This window comes from Melanostigma gelatinosum, assembly GCF_949748355.1.
Source record: "Melanostigma gelatinosum genome assembly, chromosome: 10".
NCBI lineage: Eukaryota > Metazoa > Chordata > Actinopteri > Perciformes > Zoarcidae > Melanostigma > Melanostigma gelatinosum.
In genome coordinates, this window is record NC_136643.1 from 6,612,937 (window position 1) to 6,626,550 (window position 13,614).

Below are 13,614 nucleotides of genomic sequence, written 5' to 3' on the forward strand. Positions count from 1 at the left end.
CAGGATAACAATAGTTGGAATGCTTAACAGCATTCCAACAATAAAGAAACAGGATAACAACAATTAGATGTAGAGATACAATGGCGACTGGGTCCGCCCACTTACTGTCAAAAAGAAAAACTGCTCGCAAGCGAGCAGGAAAAAGACTCGCGAGCGAGCGGGTTAAAGCTTCGGGAGCGACTTTTGCTCGCGCGAGAGTGAATTTTGCTCGTGGAGTGACGTAAAAGCGCTCGTTAAAGTAAAATATGCGCGATTTTGACAGTGATTTGCCTTCATAAAAGCCGGGTCTGACAGTCTGTCCCTCTCAGTCTTGGTTCTATTAATCCCGTGTCTCCCTTCTCTCATGCGGGCCATACATGTAAGGATCTAGAAAAATCTGAGTTTCACAGTGTCTGTTTTAACTCCCATGTAATACAAATACACCATTAACCAGTGGTGTATAGTAACGAAGAAGAAATACTTCGTTACTGTACTTAAGTAGTTTTTTTGGGTATCTGTACTTTACTTTACTACTTATATTTCTGTTTACTTTTACTTTTACTTCACTACATTTTGCAAAGTAAACTGATACTTTTACTCCGATACATTTCCCCTGAAACCTTCGTTACTCGCTACAAAATCAAATCTATCTTGAGAAAAAAATGAATCATGAGACCAGCGTCGGGGACTGTGGTGGAACACAGACTGCAAGCAAGCAGGTTTGGTGAATCAGTGGTCCGAGCTTGCGAGTTAAATCATTGGTCAATCACGTCAATGCACAATTGCAAACAAGTGCTCTCAAAGCCGCGGTGTTTTGATTCCCAGTGATGCCCAGGATGCTACATGCTATAAGCTAGCGGGCGACTACATGAGTAGAATTCCACTCTACAATGATGGAAGCAGAAATGGAAGCACCTGCTACTCCCGCAACAAACGACGGTGGTGACGAAGACCAACACCCGTGGATTGCTAGCGAGTTAGTGAGCTGAGGAAGTGTTGACAGTTGTGCAGCACTAGTTGGCTAACGTTAGCTATAGCTAGCCACGACACCATAGGATTGATGGGAGCCGAGAGAGCGCAGCGTTAGCATAAGCGTTAGCATTAGGGAAATCCTTCGCAGCAGTGCGCAAGCTGTCTGTGACGCTGAACACACCTCTACCTGCCTCAGCGGCCTGTGAAAGACTATTTAGCATCGCAGGACTAGTCTTCAGCCCAAGAAGAGCGAGACTGAATTCTCGCAATTTTGAAAACCAACTTCTTTTGAAGATGAACAGGACATGTTTCAGTTTCAAGTAATGACTGTGTTGCTGCTTTAGTATTGATCATGTTTTGATATTTGAGTCATGTTGTGGATGATCAGATGGAGTTATGATGGTAGCAGTCGCCCAATTGCAGATTCAGCTTGAGCAAAAACCTTTGCCTATTGTGTTCAAATCAGGCCCATAGGAGTTTACAAGGCAGGTGTCCTTTCTCAAAACACTGACCTGATGCATCAAGTGGATATTTTTTGCTGAACACAATATTATGCATTGGCCCTCTACATCCTCTAGTCGGAATGAGCATACTTATAAACGCAACTCCTTCATAGTGTCATATTGCTTTTCGGAGAATTATGATGATAAGTTCATATATGCAAAATTATACTTATGTACAATATGTTATGTTGAACATTGTTGCTCCTGAATGGATCACAGCCAACCCAATTATGTTCAACACAGCTCCATGTCCTTGGTCATGGTGGTCACAGCACTGAAAAGAATAAACTTCATAATTCTCAAAATTCTGACCCTTTGCTTTTTTATTAACAGCATTTACTTGTACTTTTACTCTCAATGAACAGGTTATGATGTTCATTTAATGTTCAGGTTATGATGTACATTTAATATCAGAAAATTACTTTTGATACTGAAGTACTTTTGTACTTAAGTACAACAAATATCAGATACTTTAAGACTTTTACTCAAGTAGTATTCTAATAGGTGACTTTTTACTTTTACTGGAGTAGTTTTCCAGTAAGGTATCTTTACTTTTACTCAAGTATGGCTTTTGAGTACTTTATACACCACTGCCATTAACCCATTAATGCTATGACTGATAAATTAAAAATGCTATTTCAGTTCATTACAACTCGGCTGAAACTTGGTGTTCCTTTCATGGTTCACGTTTTGCATGACTTCACATGTGACAAAAAAAAGCAGGATTTGAAGAGTTGTATTCTATTTTAAATTCTCAATCAAAACCAACAAAAATAATAATAAAATAACATTTACCTGTGTGGACAGTGATGATCATGTCAACCAAATACATGAGGTCTGCCAGATAGTCCAGTGTGAGCCAAACAGGCAGGTAGCTCAATGCAATTGTAGTGAAGCATGTCCTGAGAAAACATAACCAATAAGACGACGGATGTCATACTGATGACATGTAATATGCTTCAATTTGTGATTAATATTTGATATCCTCCATGTTCCATGTTTCTACCTCAGAATGATGATCACCCAGTTGTAGACGACGGGAAAGATCATGACCTGTAGCCAAACATAATAAAAGTGTTCTGCCGGATCAACCACCCACTCTTTCCAGCTGATGGGGAAATGATGATGAAGAGAAAAGGAGAGGCAAATGAGGATTGTCAGTCATGATGATGTTGGTGTGACATGAGGAGAATTGTCACATAGAGATTGTGTTTTTGTGTGGTTCTCATATCTACATGAACAATAAGCTGAATTTTTCCATCTGTCACAGCATGACTTCTAAAAGTGAGGCGCAACGGGCATGAACATACTTTTTCATGCACTGATCAATTTTGAGATTTTGGGTGATTTTGCTTCCATGACAGACTAGCGGAAAGAAAACATTCAAAATACACATTTAGGTCTTTTGCTTTAAAAAAATATATTTTGTTATTTGTATGGCTGTTTGATTAATTTTGCATTATTTACGGATGAAACAGGAATTTGTATTATTATAATATATATATGTATATATATATATATACATATATATATTATATTAGATCAGGGATTCCCAAAGTGTGGTGCGCGCACCCCTGGGGGTGCGCGAGCTGCCTCTAGGGGGTGCGCGAGAGGAAAAGTGTAATGGCGGTCTGATGGTGTAATAATATTAAATATAAAAATAAAATGTAATTTTAATTTAAAAAGTGGGATTTTTCACAAAATAAAAACATGAATTATAAAATTTCCCTCTGTAAGATTTTAAATAAAAAACGTACAATTTAATAAATGCACTTGAGCTCCTTCCGGCAGACTTGCCACCTGCCGCCAGTCGTACACACTAGCCAGCCTAGCTTGTGCAGCTAACGTCAGCTAACAGCGAACTTCATTCATTCAGCAACATTCATGCAAATATGCTAAACTGGCTGAAATCGGGGAAACTGTCAAGTGGGCCATCTGAAGCTATCAGTCGTAAAAGAGGAGAGGGACAGAGAGAGAGAGAGGAATCGGAGGCGAGGGGAACGGAGAGGTGCGTTGGGGAGAGACCGGGAGAAGAAATCGAGCCAGAGTCAGAGGAAGATGAGACGGAGGAGACCGAAAAGGAGGAAGGGATAGCACAGACAAATCGGGAGCACATCGGCCCATCGCGGAGTCAAGGTAAAAAAGAGGAAACGAGAGTGAGCATCAGACTGGGAAAAAAAAGAGGGAAAATTATGAAAAGTATGTGTGTCTGGGCTTCACTTGGATTGGCAACGCAGATTGCCCAAAGCCACAGTGCGTGGTGTGAAGTGAGGTTCTGGCTAACAGCTGTCTGAAGCTCTTATTTACGTCGCCACCTGAACACCAAGCATGCCAGTGCAAGTCAAAAGCCCCTTACATTGTTTATATCGAAATTGGAGGAGTTACAAAACAGCCAAAACAACTGCAGTCTCATTCATGTGTTGGGTCTACTACAAATGACGCACTACGGGCTTCATATCTGGTTACAGAAGAGCGAGAAAGGGGCTACCGCACACAATCGCCGAAGACGTGTGCTTGCCAGCTGCCAGAGAGATGGTGGAATGTATGATTGGGGAGAAAGAAGCAAAAAAGTTGGACATGATCCCGGTGTCCAACAACACTGTGTCGCGCCGCATCGATGCTTTGTCCGAAGACATCCTGGCTTCATTAGTCGGTCATTAATTGTAAATTAAATGTGATAATCTGCCTCTGAGCCTGTGCGTGTGTGCTCGCATCCGTATTGCCCTTTAAAAGTGACGCCTTGTGTAACTGAAAGTTATTGAAACTTTGTTGCAGTGTTTCAGGGCGTTTTCACACCTTCAGTTCGTTTGCTTTGTTCCGATTCAGGGATTAATATGATACAATGTTGCAGTTGCCCCTTTGTTCGGTTTGTGTTCACACTGCAACATTTAACAGCGGACTAAATCTTGTAAACAAATGCCACGTGCGAGCAAACTGTTCTCTCATTGGTCCGATTCTTATGCGGCTATAAAGGCTTAAAAGGCTCTGTTGCTTTTTTTTTTTTTTTTTTTATTAAGGGGGGGGGGGGGGGGGGTGCGCGAACCCGGTCGGGATGTAGAAGGGGGTGCGCGGCCTAAAAAGTTTGGGAACCGCTGTATTAGATAATACCTAATATATATATATATATACATATATATATTTATATTAGATAATACCTCATTTGCATATTTAAACACATATTTCAGAAAACATGTAATACAATAGATAATCTTTGAATGCCTGGGTTGTGATATATATTATTTTGGTTCCCTATTCACCTGGGGTGTCTTCCCTTAAATACTCAAAAACATAGTATATGTTCTGTAAAAATAATAGTACATGTTGATCATCTGTCGAATGGGATGAGCATCATTTTTATTTTCTATGAAGTGATTCTGAAAGCTTTCACATACATAACACGTCTTTAGGATTCTGTGGAATTACATTTTGTCCACACTGCCTTGTTGGTGAGGTATGACACATGATTAGGTAGATTATTTTTTAAATACCCTACAAATTAAGATTCAAAACCAAGAATATACATCTGGGAAAAATGCTCTTGTGGATAAAAATACTTTCTATTAGATTAACTGACTTATAGGACATTCATTTTCTCATCAAAAGGCTTGTTCTTCACCAATTCAGAAGTGATGAAGTCCGAATAAATTAATAATGAATGTCCTCACACTAATTGTAATTACCAAATAAGTCCATGATTATGATCCATTCATTACTTACTTAACTTCCCACTTCAGATCCAGATTGGTGTTGCGTTTCTCCTCATCCTTGACTCCATCCTCTCCTTCCTCGGACACTTTCTTCCCCCGTTGCCACCTGAGCAGTCTCTGCCATTGGTTACCTCCAATACTAACATCGCTTGTTTTATCCATTCTCCAAAGTGTAGCCTCAGACTAACACATTTCATTCAGGGAGCATGACCTTTGCTTTTGTTTCCTCTTGCATGAACGTTGCCCTTTCTCGTGCGATAAATGAAACAACCTTGTTGACCTGCATCAGGCAGTGCGACATAGTTCACCTGACAACAAACCAGGTGTTGAGGACTGAGGACTGCCTGGTGATGCAGGTCTCCATGGAAGAAAACCACAACAGATGTCATGTGTCCTCCGGGAATTCTTTCTTCCCCTAGAAAAGAGAGAGGTCTTCCTTTGCACATCAGAGGCTATTAGAGACAACAAACAATAACGGGAGCGTAGAGCTCAAACTACAGGGAAGGTGTCACTGTCAATAAACACAGAGTGCACTACAGATAGTATGCCACATTAAAAAGGAAATTGAAAATTAGAAGAGACAATATTTTTTTCATTCATATATGTTTTGGATTAGTTTTTAATTTTGGATAATCTGGCCCAAATTAAATGTTTACAATAAATATAAAATGTTGAAATTTAATATAAAATAATATAATATTGTAATAATACAAAATATGCAGATTACATTTTTTTTCTTTCAATGAAATAAAAACATAAAGGAATTCCATTTTCGGCCTTCCAGTTTTAATTTTAGCATTTTTTCATTTGGGTTGATGGTTCATTATTATGAATTGTTCGCTCAACGCTAAATTAGCTGCATTTTGACGAAAATAATCCCAACTCAGTCAACTCAAGTATTATTTTCAAGTTCAAGAATAAACTTTAGTGTTTAACTTTTAAAAGATCACTTCAGCCATTTTACTCATGAAGTAAATTTAACTTTCAGGACGGAGTAGGCCCAATAAAGGATGTCTTCTGTGGCTGTGGATGAGCTTTTTAAGGTGAAAAATAACCAAGATGGATTATCTCAGTTTGGGTTTGATACTCCAACATTCTTTGGTGTTTTTATCCCTGGTTTGGTTCAGTATTTGCCTGGTTTTTGCTGTTTTTTATATTTGTATTGCCAAAACTTCTGCTGCTGAAATATTGCTGAAATGAGGTTAAAACATACACATTGCTGTGTTTTCTGTGTGTTATTTACCGTAAACGGCCAAGTTAAGGGTATTCTTCAGGGGGTCTGATAAGATACATTACTGAGTTGTATTAGGGGAAATGTAGGATCTAGTGTTTGTGGAGTTTGACCCATGGTGACTTAAAGTCAGGGTATTTCGGCCTCTTCTGCTTTGATTTGGACAAGTCTCTTCTTTTATATGTCGCACTAACTTTATCAAAGTCGGCTATGACAGTTAACTAGAAAAAGCATTTCCTGCTGAAAATGCGTTGGAATGCTGAAAGCTAAAATGAATTGTGAAAAAATTGCTGAAAATTAAGAAATGGGAGACTATCTGTCTGAAAAATGTTGAAGCCCGAAAGCATTTAAACTGCACTGCTGAAAAACCTTCTCGTTGAAATGTCTAACTATGGTGTCTGTAGCTGAAAGTATGAGGAAGAAGAAGGCTTTGAAAGTTGAAGTATAACAGGATTTGAAGATTTTCTCCATAGAGATCCCATTCAAAAGAAAATTGCAAAAAGCTAAATTCAAAAAGTTTAAATATTACAAATATGAAAAGTCAAAGCACCCCTCTCCTGAAAGAGCTGAACATTTTGATATTTGAACAATTCCCTAAGACCTGAAAGACTGTATGAGAGACAGCGAGAGAAGAAAGAATGAGTGAGAGAGAGAGCAAGAAGAAAGAAAGAGAGAGAGAGAGAGAAGAAAGAAAGAGAGAGAGTGAGAAGAAAGAATGAGTGAGTGAGTGAGAGAGAGAGAGAGAGAGAGAAGAAAGAATGAGAGAGAGAGAGAGAAGAAAGAATGAGAGAGAGAAGAAAGAATGAGTGAGAGAGAGAAGAAAGAATGAGAGAGAGAAGAAAGAATGAGAGAGAGAAGAAAGAATGAGCGAGAGAGAGAGAGAAGAAAGAATGAGTGAGAGAGAGAGAGAAGAAAGAATGAGTGAGAGAGAGAAGAAAGAATGAGTGAGAGAGAGAGAGAAGAAAGAATGAGTGAGAGAGAGAGAGAGAGAGAGAGAGAGAAGAAAGAATGAGTGAGAGCGAGAGAGAAGAAGAATGAGTGAGAGAGAGAGAGGAAGAATGAGTGAGAGAGAGAGAAGAAGAATGAGTGAGAGAGAGAGAGAAGAATAATGAGAGAGAGAGAGAAGAAGAATGAGTGAGAGAGAGAGAGAGAAGAAAGAATGAGTGAGTGAGTGAGAGAGAGAGAAGAAATAATGAGTGAGTGAGTGAGTGAGTGAGTGAGAGAGAGAAGAAAGAATGAGTGAGTGAGTGAGTGAGAGAGAGAGAGAAGAAAGAATGAGTGAGTGAGTGAGAGAGAAGAAAGAATGAGTGAGTGAGTGAGTGAGAGAGAGAGAAGAAAGAATGAGTGAGAGAGAGAGAGAAGAAAGAATGAGTGAGTGAGTGAGAGAGAGAGAAGAAAGAATGAGTGAGAGAGAGAGAGAGAGAAGAAAGAATGAGTGAGAGAGAAGAAAGAATGAGTGAGTGAGAGCGAGAGAGAAGAAAGAATGAGTGAGAGAGATAAGATAGAATGAGTGAGAGAGAGAGAAGAAAGAATGAGTGAGAGAGAGAGAAGAAAGAATGAGTGAGAGAGAGAGAAGAAAGAATGAGTGAGTGAGTGAGAGAGAGAGAAGAAAGAATGAGAGAGCGAAGAAAGAATGAGTGAGAGAGAGAGAGAAGAAAGAATGCATGAGAGAGAGAGAAGAAAGAATGAGTGAGAGAGAGAGAAGAAAGAATGAGTGAGTGAGTGAGAGAGAGAGAAGAAAGAATGAGAGAGAGAAGAAAGAATGAGTGAGAGAGAGAGAAGAAAGAATGCATGAGAGAGAGAGAAGAAAGAATGAGTGAGAGAGAGAGAAGAAAGAATGAGTGAGTGAGTGAGAGCGAGAGTAGAAAGAATGAGAGAGAGAGAAGAAAGAATGAGAGAGAAAGACCTCTAAAGATCCCTAAGACCTGAATGACTGTATGAGAGACACAGAGAGATAGAGGGAGAGGAGTGTATGTGCGAGTGTGTCTGTGAGTCTGTGTGTTGATCAACATCACTAATTGGCTCATTCGCGAACACCTGTGTGCCTGAAGCCATTTCATGGAGATAAAACAGGGAAACACCTCTCAAACAAATCGTCAAAACTCCCATAACCGTAGCTCCTATTGCTCCGATATTAATAATTGAGGGGAAGAATGAGTTAAAGAACAGATCCTGTAAAAATTGTGTCTGTCGTGTAAAAAATTTGTGGCTTAATTGGCGATCTAGAAATGGGGTACCGTGTTCTGTGGAAGATGTTTTTGAAGCTAAATTTAACATTGGTCTCTATGGAGCAGAAAATTGGTTTTCCTCTCAATTAACGGCTTCTGTGTCAAATGTGGAAATGTAATTTTTCTACGACAAGGACAATATTAGCTACTTCTACATCCAGAAATGATGCATGAAGAGTGAAGATTGTGGACAGTGGCAAAATACAAATGTTTTTTTCACAAGAATCTCAAGCTGCTCTTCACTCTAGCGGTGACATCACGCACTCTAAGCTGCGCAATACACACCCATTATAAAGTCAGAAAAGGGCTTAAAAATCATAATAAGTTAAATTGCTGCAGTTCAAAAAGTTTAAAAGATATCAAAAAGCTGAATCATGTTGGCAATAGTTGAGGGTTTTCTCAACATTTGAAAGTTGAAATGGTGTCTGTAGCTGAAAGTATGAGGAAGTTGAAGGATTTGAAAGTTGAAGAAGTTTAAGAGGATTAGTAAATATTCTCCATAGAGATCCCATTCAAAAATAAAGTTGCTAAAAGCTTAATAATTCAAAAAGTTTAAAGGTTAGAATTATAAAAAGTCATAGCAGACCTCTGGTGAAAGAGCTGAACATTTTAATAGTTGACCGGTTTCCGTAGCTTAAAAAATGGAGGAGAAGCGGTGCGACGGAAGAAAGGTTGAATAAAGATTCGAAGAACAATAGTTGGAATGCTGAACAGCATTCCAACAATTAGAAGTCAACACATTATAAGCATATGGATCCATGACAGCTGAGCAAAATGATGAAGTGCGATATGGTTGAAAGCACCACGTGAGCTAATAAGCAGACTCTTGAGTATTTTTCTCGGATGATGCTCGGTCCTCGTGGTTTCAGATGTGATTTCCCATCTTTTTTTTTATCAGCGTCTCGTATTGCCTATTGACGGCCACAATATAGCCGTAAGTACACAATGCACAATTTAGCGTGAGCGTGGAACTGGGTCACAGATATCAACCTTTAATTGTGACACTTGAAGCCCCTCCACACACACGCACGAACAGGGTGACACAGAAAAGCAGCAGCGTCGCTGTGGGTGTGAGTCACAAGTCGTGTGGGAGGAGTCAAAGTAAGATGGCTGCGGGGAAGGGACGAGTGTTTGAGAAATCATCAGATGGGATGTTTATCTGTCTCTAACAGGATGCACGGCAGCCCGACTGAAGGAGTGGTCAATGTGTTAGCTGCCCCCGCTCAATGCGGTCTAGCTCGCCAGTTGTCTCCAGGTTACTTGCGCGCTGCTCACCCGTTCACTGCTCTGACATTGTGGAATTCATTAGCGGCTAGTCGTTAGCAACCCAGCGGCGCTAGCACACCGGCTAAATTAGCAGGTATCCGTGGAAATAGGGACCTCGCAACAACTGTTGAGACTCTAACAAATATCAAAGGTGGGTCACTATTTAATTACCTTCTATTAAAGCGCACCGACATGTCAAACTTGGCAAACTAAGCACATAGTTACATGGTTGACATTTCGAAGCTAGCTAATTATCTTTTTGCAGAAACGTCACCAACTAACGTTAGCTTGCTACATCATCTCTGATTGTTGTTTTCCCAGCCTAAAGCCGCTCGGTTTGGCTAACATGAGATGTGGCGCAGGATGATGACTACAAGATCAGGTGTAAAGCCAAAAATACCGTTAAGATAACGGTTAATTAACCAATCGGTTTAAGGCAAGGTCGTCGTATTTGATGGTTAAGTGCTGGTGAGGTGCGCCAACGTCCATAGTCTGTCAGACACATGACCCCCAACACACTGCAGTGATTGATGGCTGACTCTGGATGATGGGGTCCGTGTGTGGACGTTGGAGGATGTTCTCCCTGAAACTCAGTCACGGAGATGCAGTGGTACTAATCCTGTCAGCCGAGGCAAAAACACGCAATCCTTCAGTAATCGCTCATCAGATACTTTGATCAAAGGTTACACTCTGATTAATTGTACAGTACTTTTAACATATTTTATTATGATATGCATTTCCTTAAGTACAGGGTTTTGGGGTATTGAATACCAATACATTTTTCTTAAACTTTTAACAAATGCTTGATCAGACTCCTGAACGCTTACTGACTTTTTATTCTTCTTCAGATCTTTAAAATGCATCTCAAGTCGTTTATAAGCATGGTTAAGAGTTATGAATAATTTAGCTAATATTAGAATGCATTAGAGCTGAAAAAATAAGTCAATCGACAGGAAATTTTGTATTTATTTTTTAAAATTTGAGCAACAATGCCAAAGCTTAACTGATTACAGTTCCACCAATGTGAATATTTGCTGGATTTTTTAAAATTTATTTTTGGCACATTTCAGCAATCTCCTTTGTATTCTGAAACATTGGCAAACTGCTGCATTTGAGCTCTGTTCAGTTTCACTTGGTTAAAGTATTTGGAAGAGACTCACCTACTATCTTGTATTCATGTCTTGTGTCGTGCCTGATCATTTAACTTTAGACTCTCGGAATAAGGTTGTGATTTGTGTGCCATATCGGTAAAAATATTTATTTTTTACGGAGACGTCTTGTGAAGCTGGTTGTCACAGGTGGTTTACAGAGAGGAAATATTTGTTTGCACAAGAGATCAGTAAACAGGAGACAGGAAATGAATGATATGCGTTGCAGGTAGCACATATGTAGCAACGCTTTGTGTGTCTGTTTCGAATCCGCTTTGCCACCGACTTAAAAAAAGATATGAGTAAGGTGAACGGAGAGTCTGCGCACATCTGTCGCAGCTGCTGCTCCGACAACTCGCTGCCTCTACCCACTGCAAAACACAGAAGTGAACCATTAAAATAACAGTAAAAAAAAACCAAGAAATTTTGGAAGCAAACCATTTTCAGTCTGTCTGAGAGAGTTTATGTTTGCTTTTAGACATTGTGGTGTGAGACTACAACAGTTAAGTGGAGCTGTGTCGTGGCTAACCTTTGACAAACTCCCTTGTCTTAACTTTAGCTGAACTTTGAGCTCATTTTATGGGTGTCTTTTATGGTGCTGTGTGTGACATGAAAATAAAACACATATTTTGATAGTTTTGTCATAAAGTCTGTAAAATTGCTGTTGATGAAATAGCATTCCCCTGTCATGTCTGGGTCTGAATTCATTTGGCAGATTTAACGAAAAACTGTATTTTCTCTGACTATCATTAACTTTGACTCGCCTGCCGAGAGGCTGGTGAATCATTAGAAGAAGAGAGGACGTTACATTTTACCTGCGTACGCTCATACAGCTGCTGTGTAATAAACCCCATAAGGAAAAACATGGCCCTGTATTGATTTAGGGGAGTCATGGGATCTGGTGCTTTATGACATTATGGGAAAAACTACAGTGTTTGTCATCCAGGTTGAGAGTATTTGATACTCGGAAGAGATTTTCGACTAGCATTATTTCCCATAATCCCTTAGCTCAGAAACAAACCGGCATTGGTTCGATCCTCGCAGGTGTTTCCATCTCCCCAACGTGACTGTAAACTGCTCACCTGTGCACTGCGGCCGCTTCCTCTTGTGTTTCGCCATTTCTTTGCGATAACATGCAAAACTGATCAGCCAGATGTTTTATCAACGGCGAACATACCGGTACTTTGCACACAACTCTCATATTCTCAAGTTGGAGCACATACCGTTCCTCCCGTGTTGAGCATGAAGGGGGATGTAGCCTTTCCACAGATGGACCGAATGGGTTTCCCTGGTAACGACTGGTAAAGGCTCACTTATGCATTTGTTTTAGGAAAACACAGAAACAATACAGACGCTCATCGGCACAGATGATGGATGTCTGACTGAATGCAGACGTATATCATTGACATTAAACTCACTGGAATTAGCCAAAACAGACATTCCCATCTGGGTATTTATTATTATTATTATTATTATTATTATTTCTGTCTATAGAAAAGTTCCCTGGTATGTTTCTACAATGTATACGTACAGTATTTGACATGTATAAAGGCTAAAACAGGACATTTTGAGAGCCAAACTAATGTAAATACAGACAGATATTCAGGTAATATACACTTGAAAACAAACAAACAGAATTTATAATTTTTGGAGCTTTCAAAGATAGATTGCGAAGCTGCAGTTCAACATGCTGATGTGTCTTGTGATTGTTTACAGCGCAGAGGGGCCGTCCTGACTGGCTATGGGGGGGTGTTGGCTCCAGACTGGATGACAGGGTCTACAGGGCGGACGGGGTCACACAGAACCTGAAGCAGCAGCAGCAGCAGCAGCAGCAGCAGCGGGCTCTTCCTGGATGTACTCTGACTGGCAGTGACAGTGTGTTTTGCAGCAGACCTCCTCCCCCTTCTACCTCCTCTCTGTGTGGATATACTTTCCCTCCCTTCTCCCTCTCCACCTCCTCCCCCACATCTTTTCCTTTTTTTCTTCCCCCTCTTGATTTTCTTTTTCTTCGCTTCCGAGCTCCTCTCATCGCCGAGTCTCTCGTGGTGTCTGACTCCGCCCCTCTCGCCGGGCGCCGGCATGAGCTGGCTGAGCAGGTTGAACCCGCGGGGTCACGGGAGTCGGACCGGCCGGAGCTCCGCCCCCTCCGGCCCCTGCACTGCCGACCCGGAGACCTGCCTCATGGTGTTTGAGAACCACTGGAGACAGGTGAGACACATACAATCACATAGTTTGTGGGATTTCTGTATCATTCTGGTCTCAGTCATTCACCGTGAAGTGTACAGAGCAGCCACACAGGCCGGTGTCCACTTACAATATTATTCACCACTTATTTGAAAATATGAAAGTATTTTCAAATGATGACCAAAATGAAGACTCGTGTTCTAAGAAGTGTCCATCTAACCCGGAGGTTTTGAAACTGTGAGGCGTACCTACCCTGGGTGTGTTGCTCACTTCTCACTCCTTTTTTCTGAGTCATATCTGAACACACAGACACACACTTTAGATTCAGCGTGACTTCCACTTTGGGAAGACATCATCGTATCTGATGTTATGGCAAAGAAACATCCACGAATCCAC

The 13,614-nt window shown here is 40.5% G+C and overlaps 2 protein-coding genes across 2 annotated transcripts in view; one reads left to right on the plus strand and one right to left on the minus strand.

Moving 5' to 3' along the window:
- cnga4 (cyclic nucleotide gated channel subunit alpha 4) overlaps positions 1-5,323 on the minus strand; it is a gene marked incomplete at both ends in the record, with an annotated part of 15,214 nt that extends 9,891 nt beyond the window's left edge. The window contains 3 exons of the mRNA XM_079276591.1: positions 2,250-2,356; positions 2,461-2,562; positions 5,172-5,323. Of these exons, the coding sequence (XP_079132717.1) occupies positions 2,250-2,356; positions 2,461-2,562; positions 5,172-5,323 (361 nt within the window). The remainder of the gene's footprint in view (positions 1-2,249; positions 2,357-2,460; positions 2,563-5,171) is intronic.
- A 4,428-nt stretch (positions 5,324-9,751) lies between these two features.
- Positions 9,752-13,614, plus strand: part of fhip1b (FHF complex subunit HOOK interacting protein 1B) — a 29,037-nt gene continuing 25,174 nt past the window's right edge. Inside the window, exons 1-2 of the mRNA XM_079277025.1 lie at positions 9,752-10,037; positions 12,751-13,242. Coding sequence (XP_079133151.1) covers positions 13,114-13,242 — 129 coding nt within the window. The 5' untranslated portion in view covers positions 9,752-10,037; positions 12,751-13,113. The remainder of the gene's footprint in view (positions 10,038-12,750; positions 13,243-13,614) is intronic.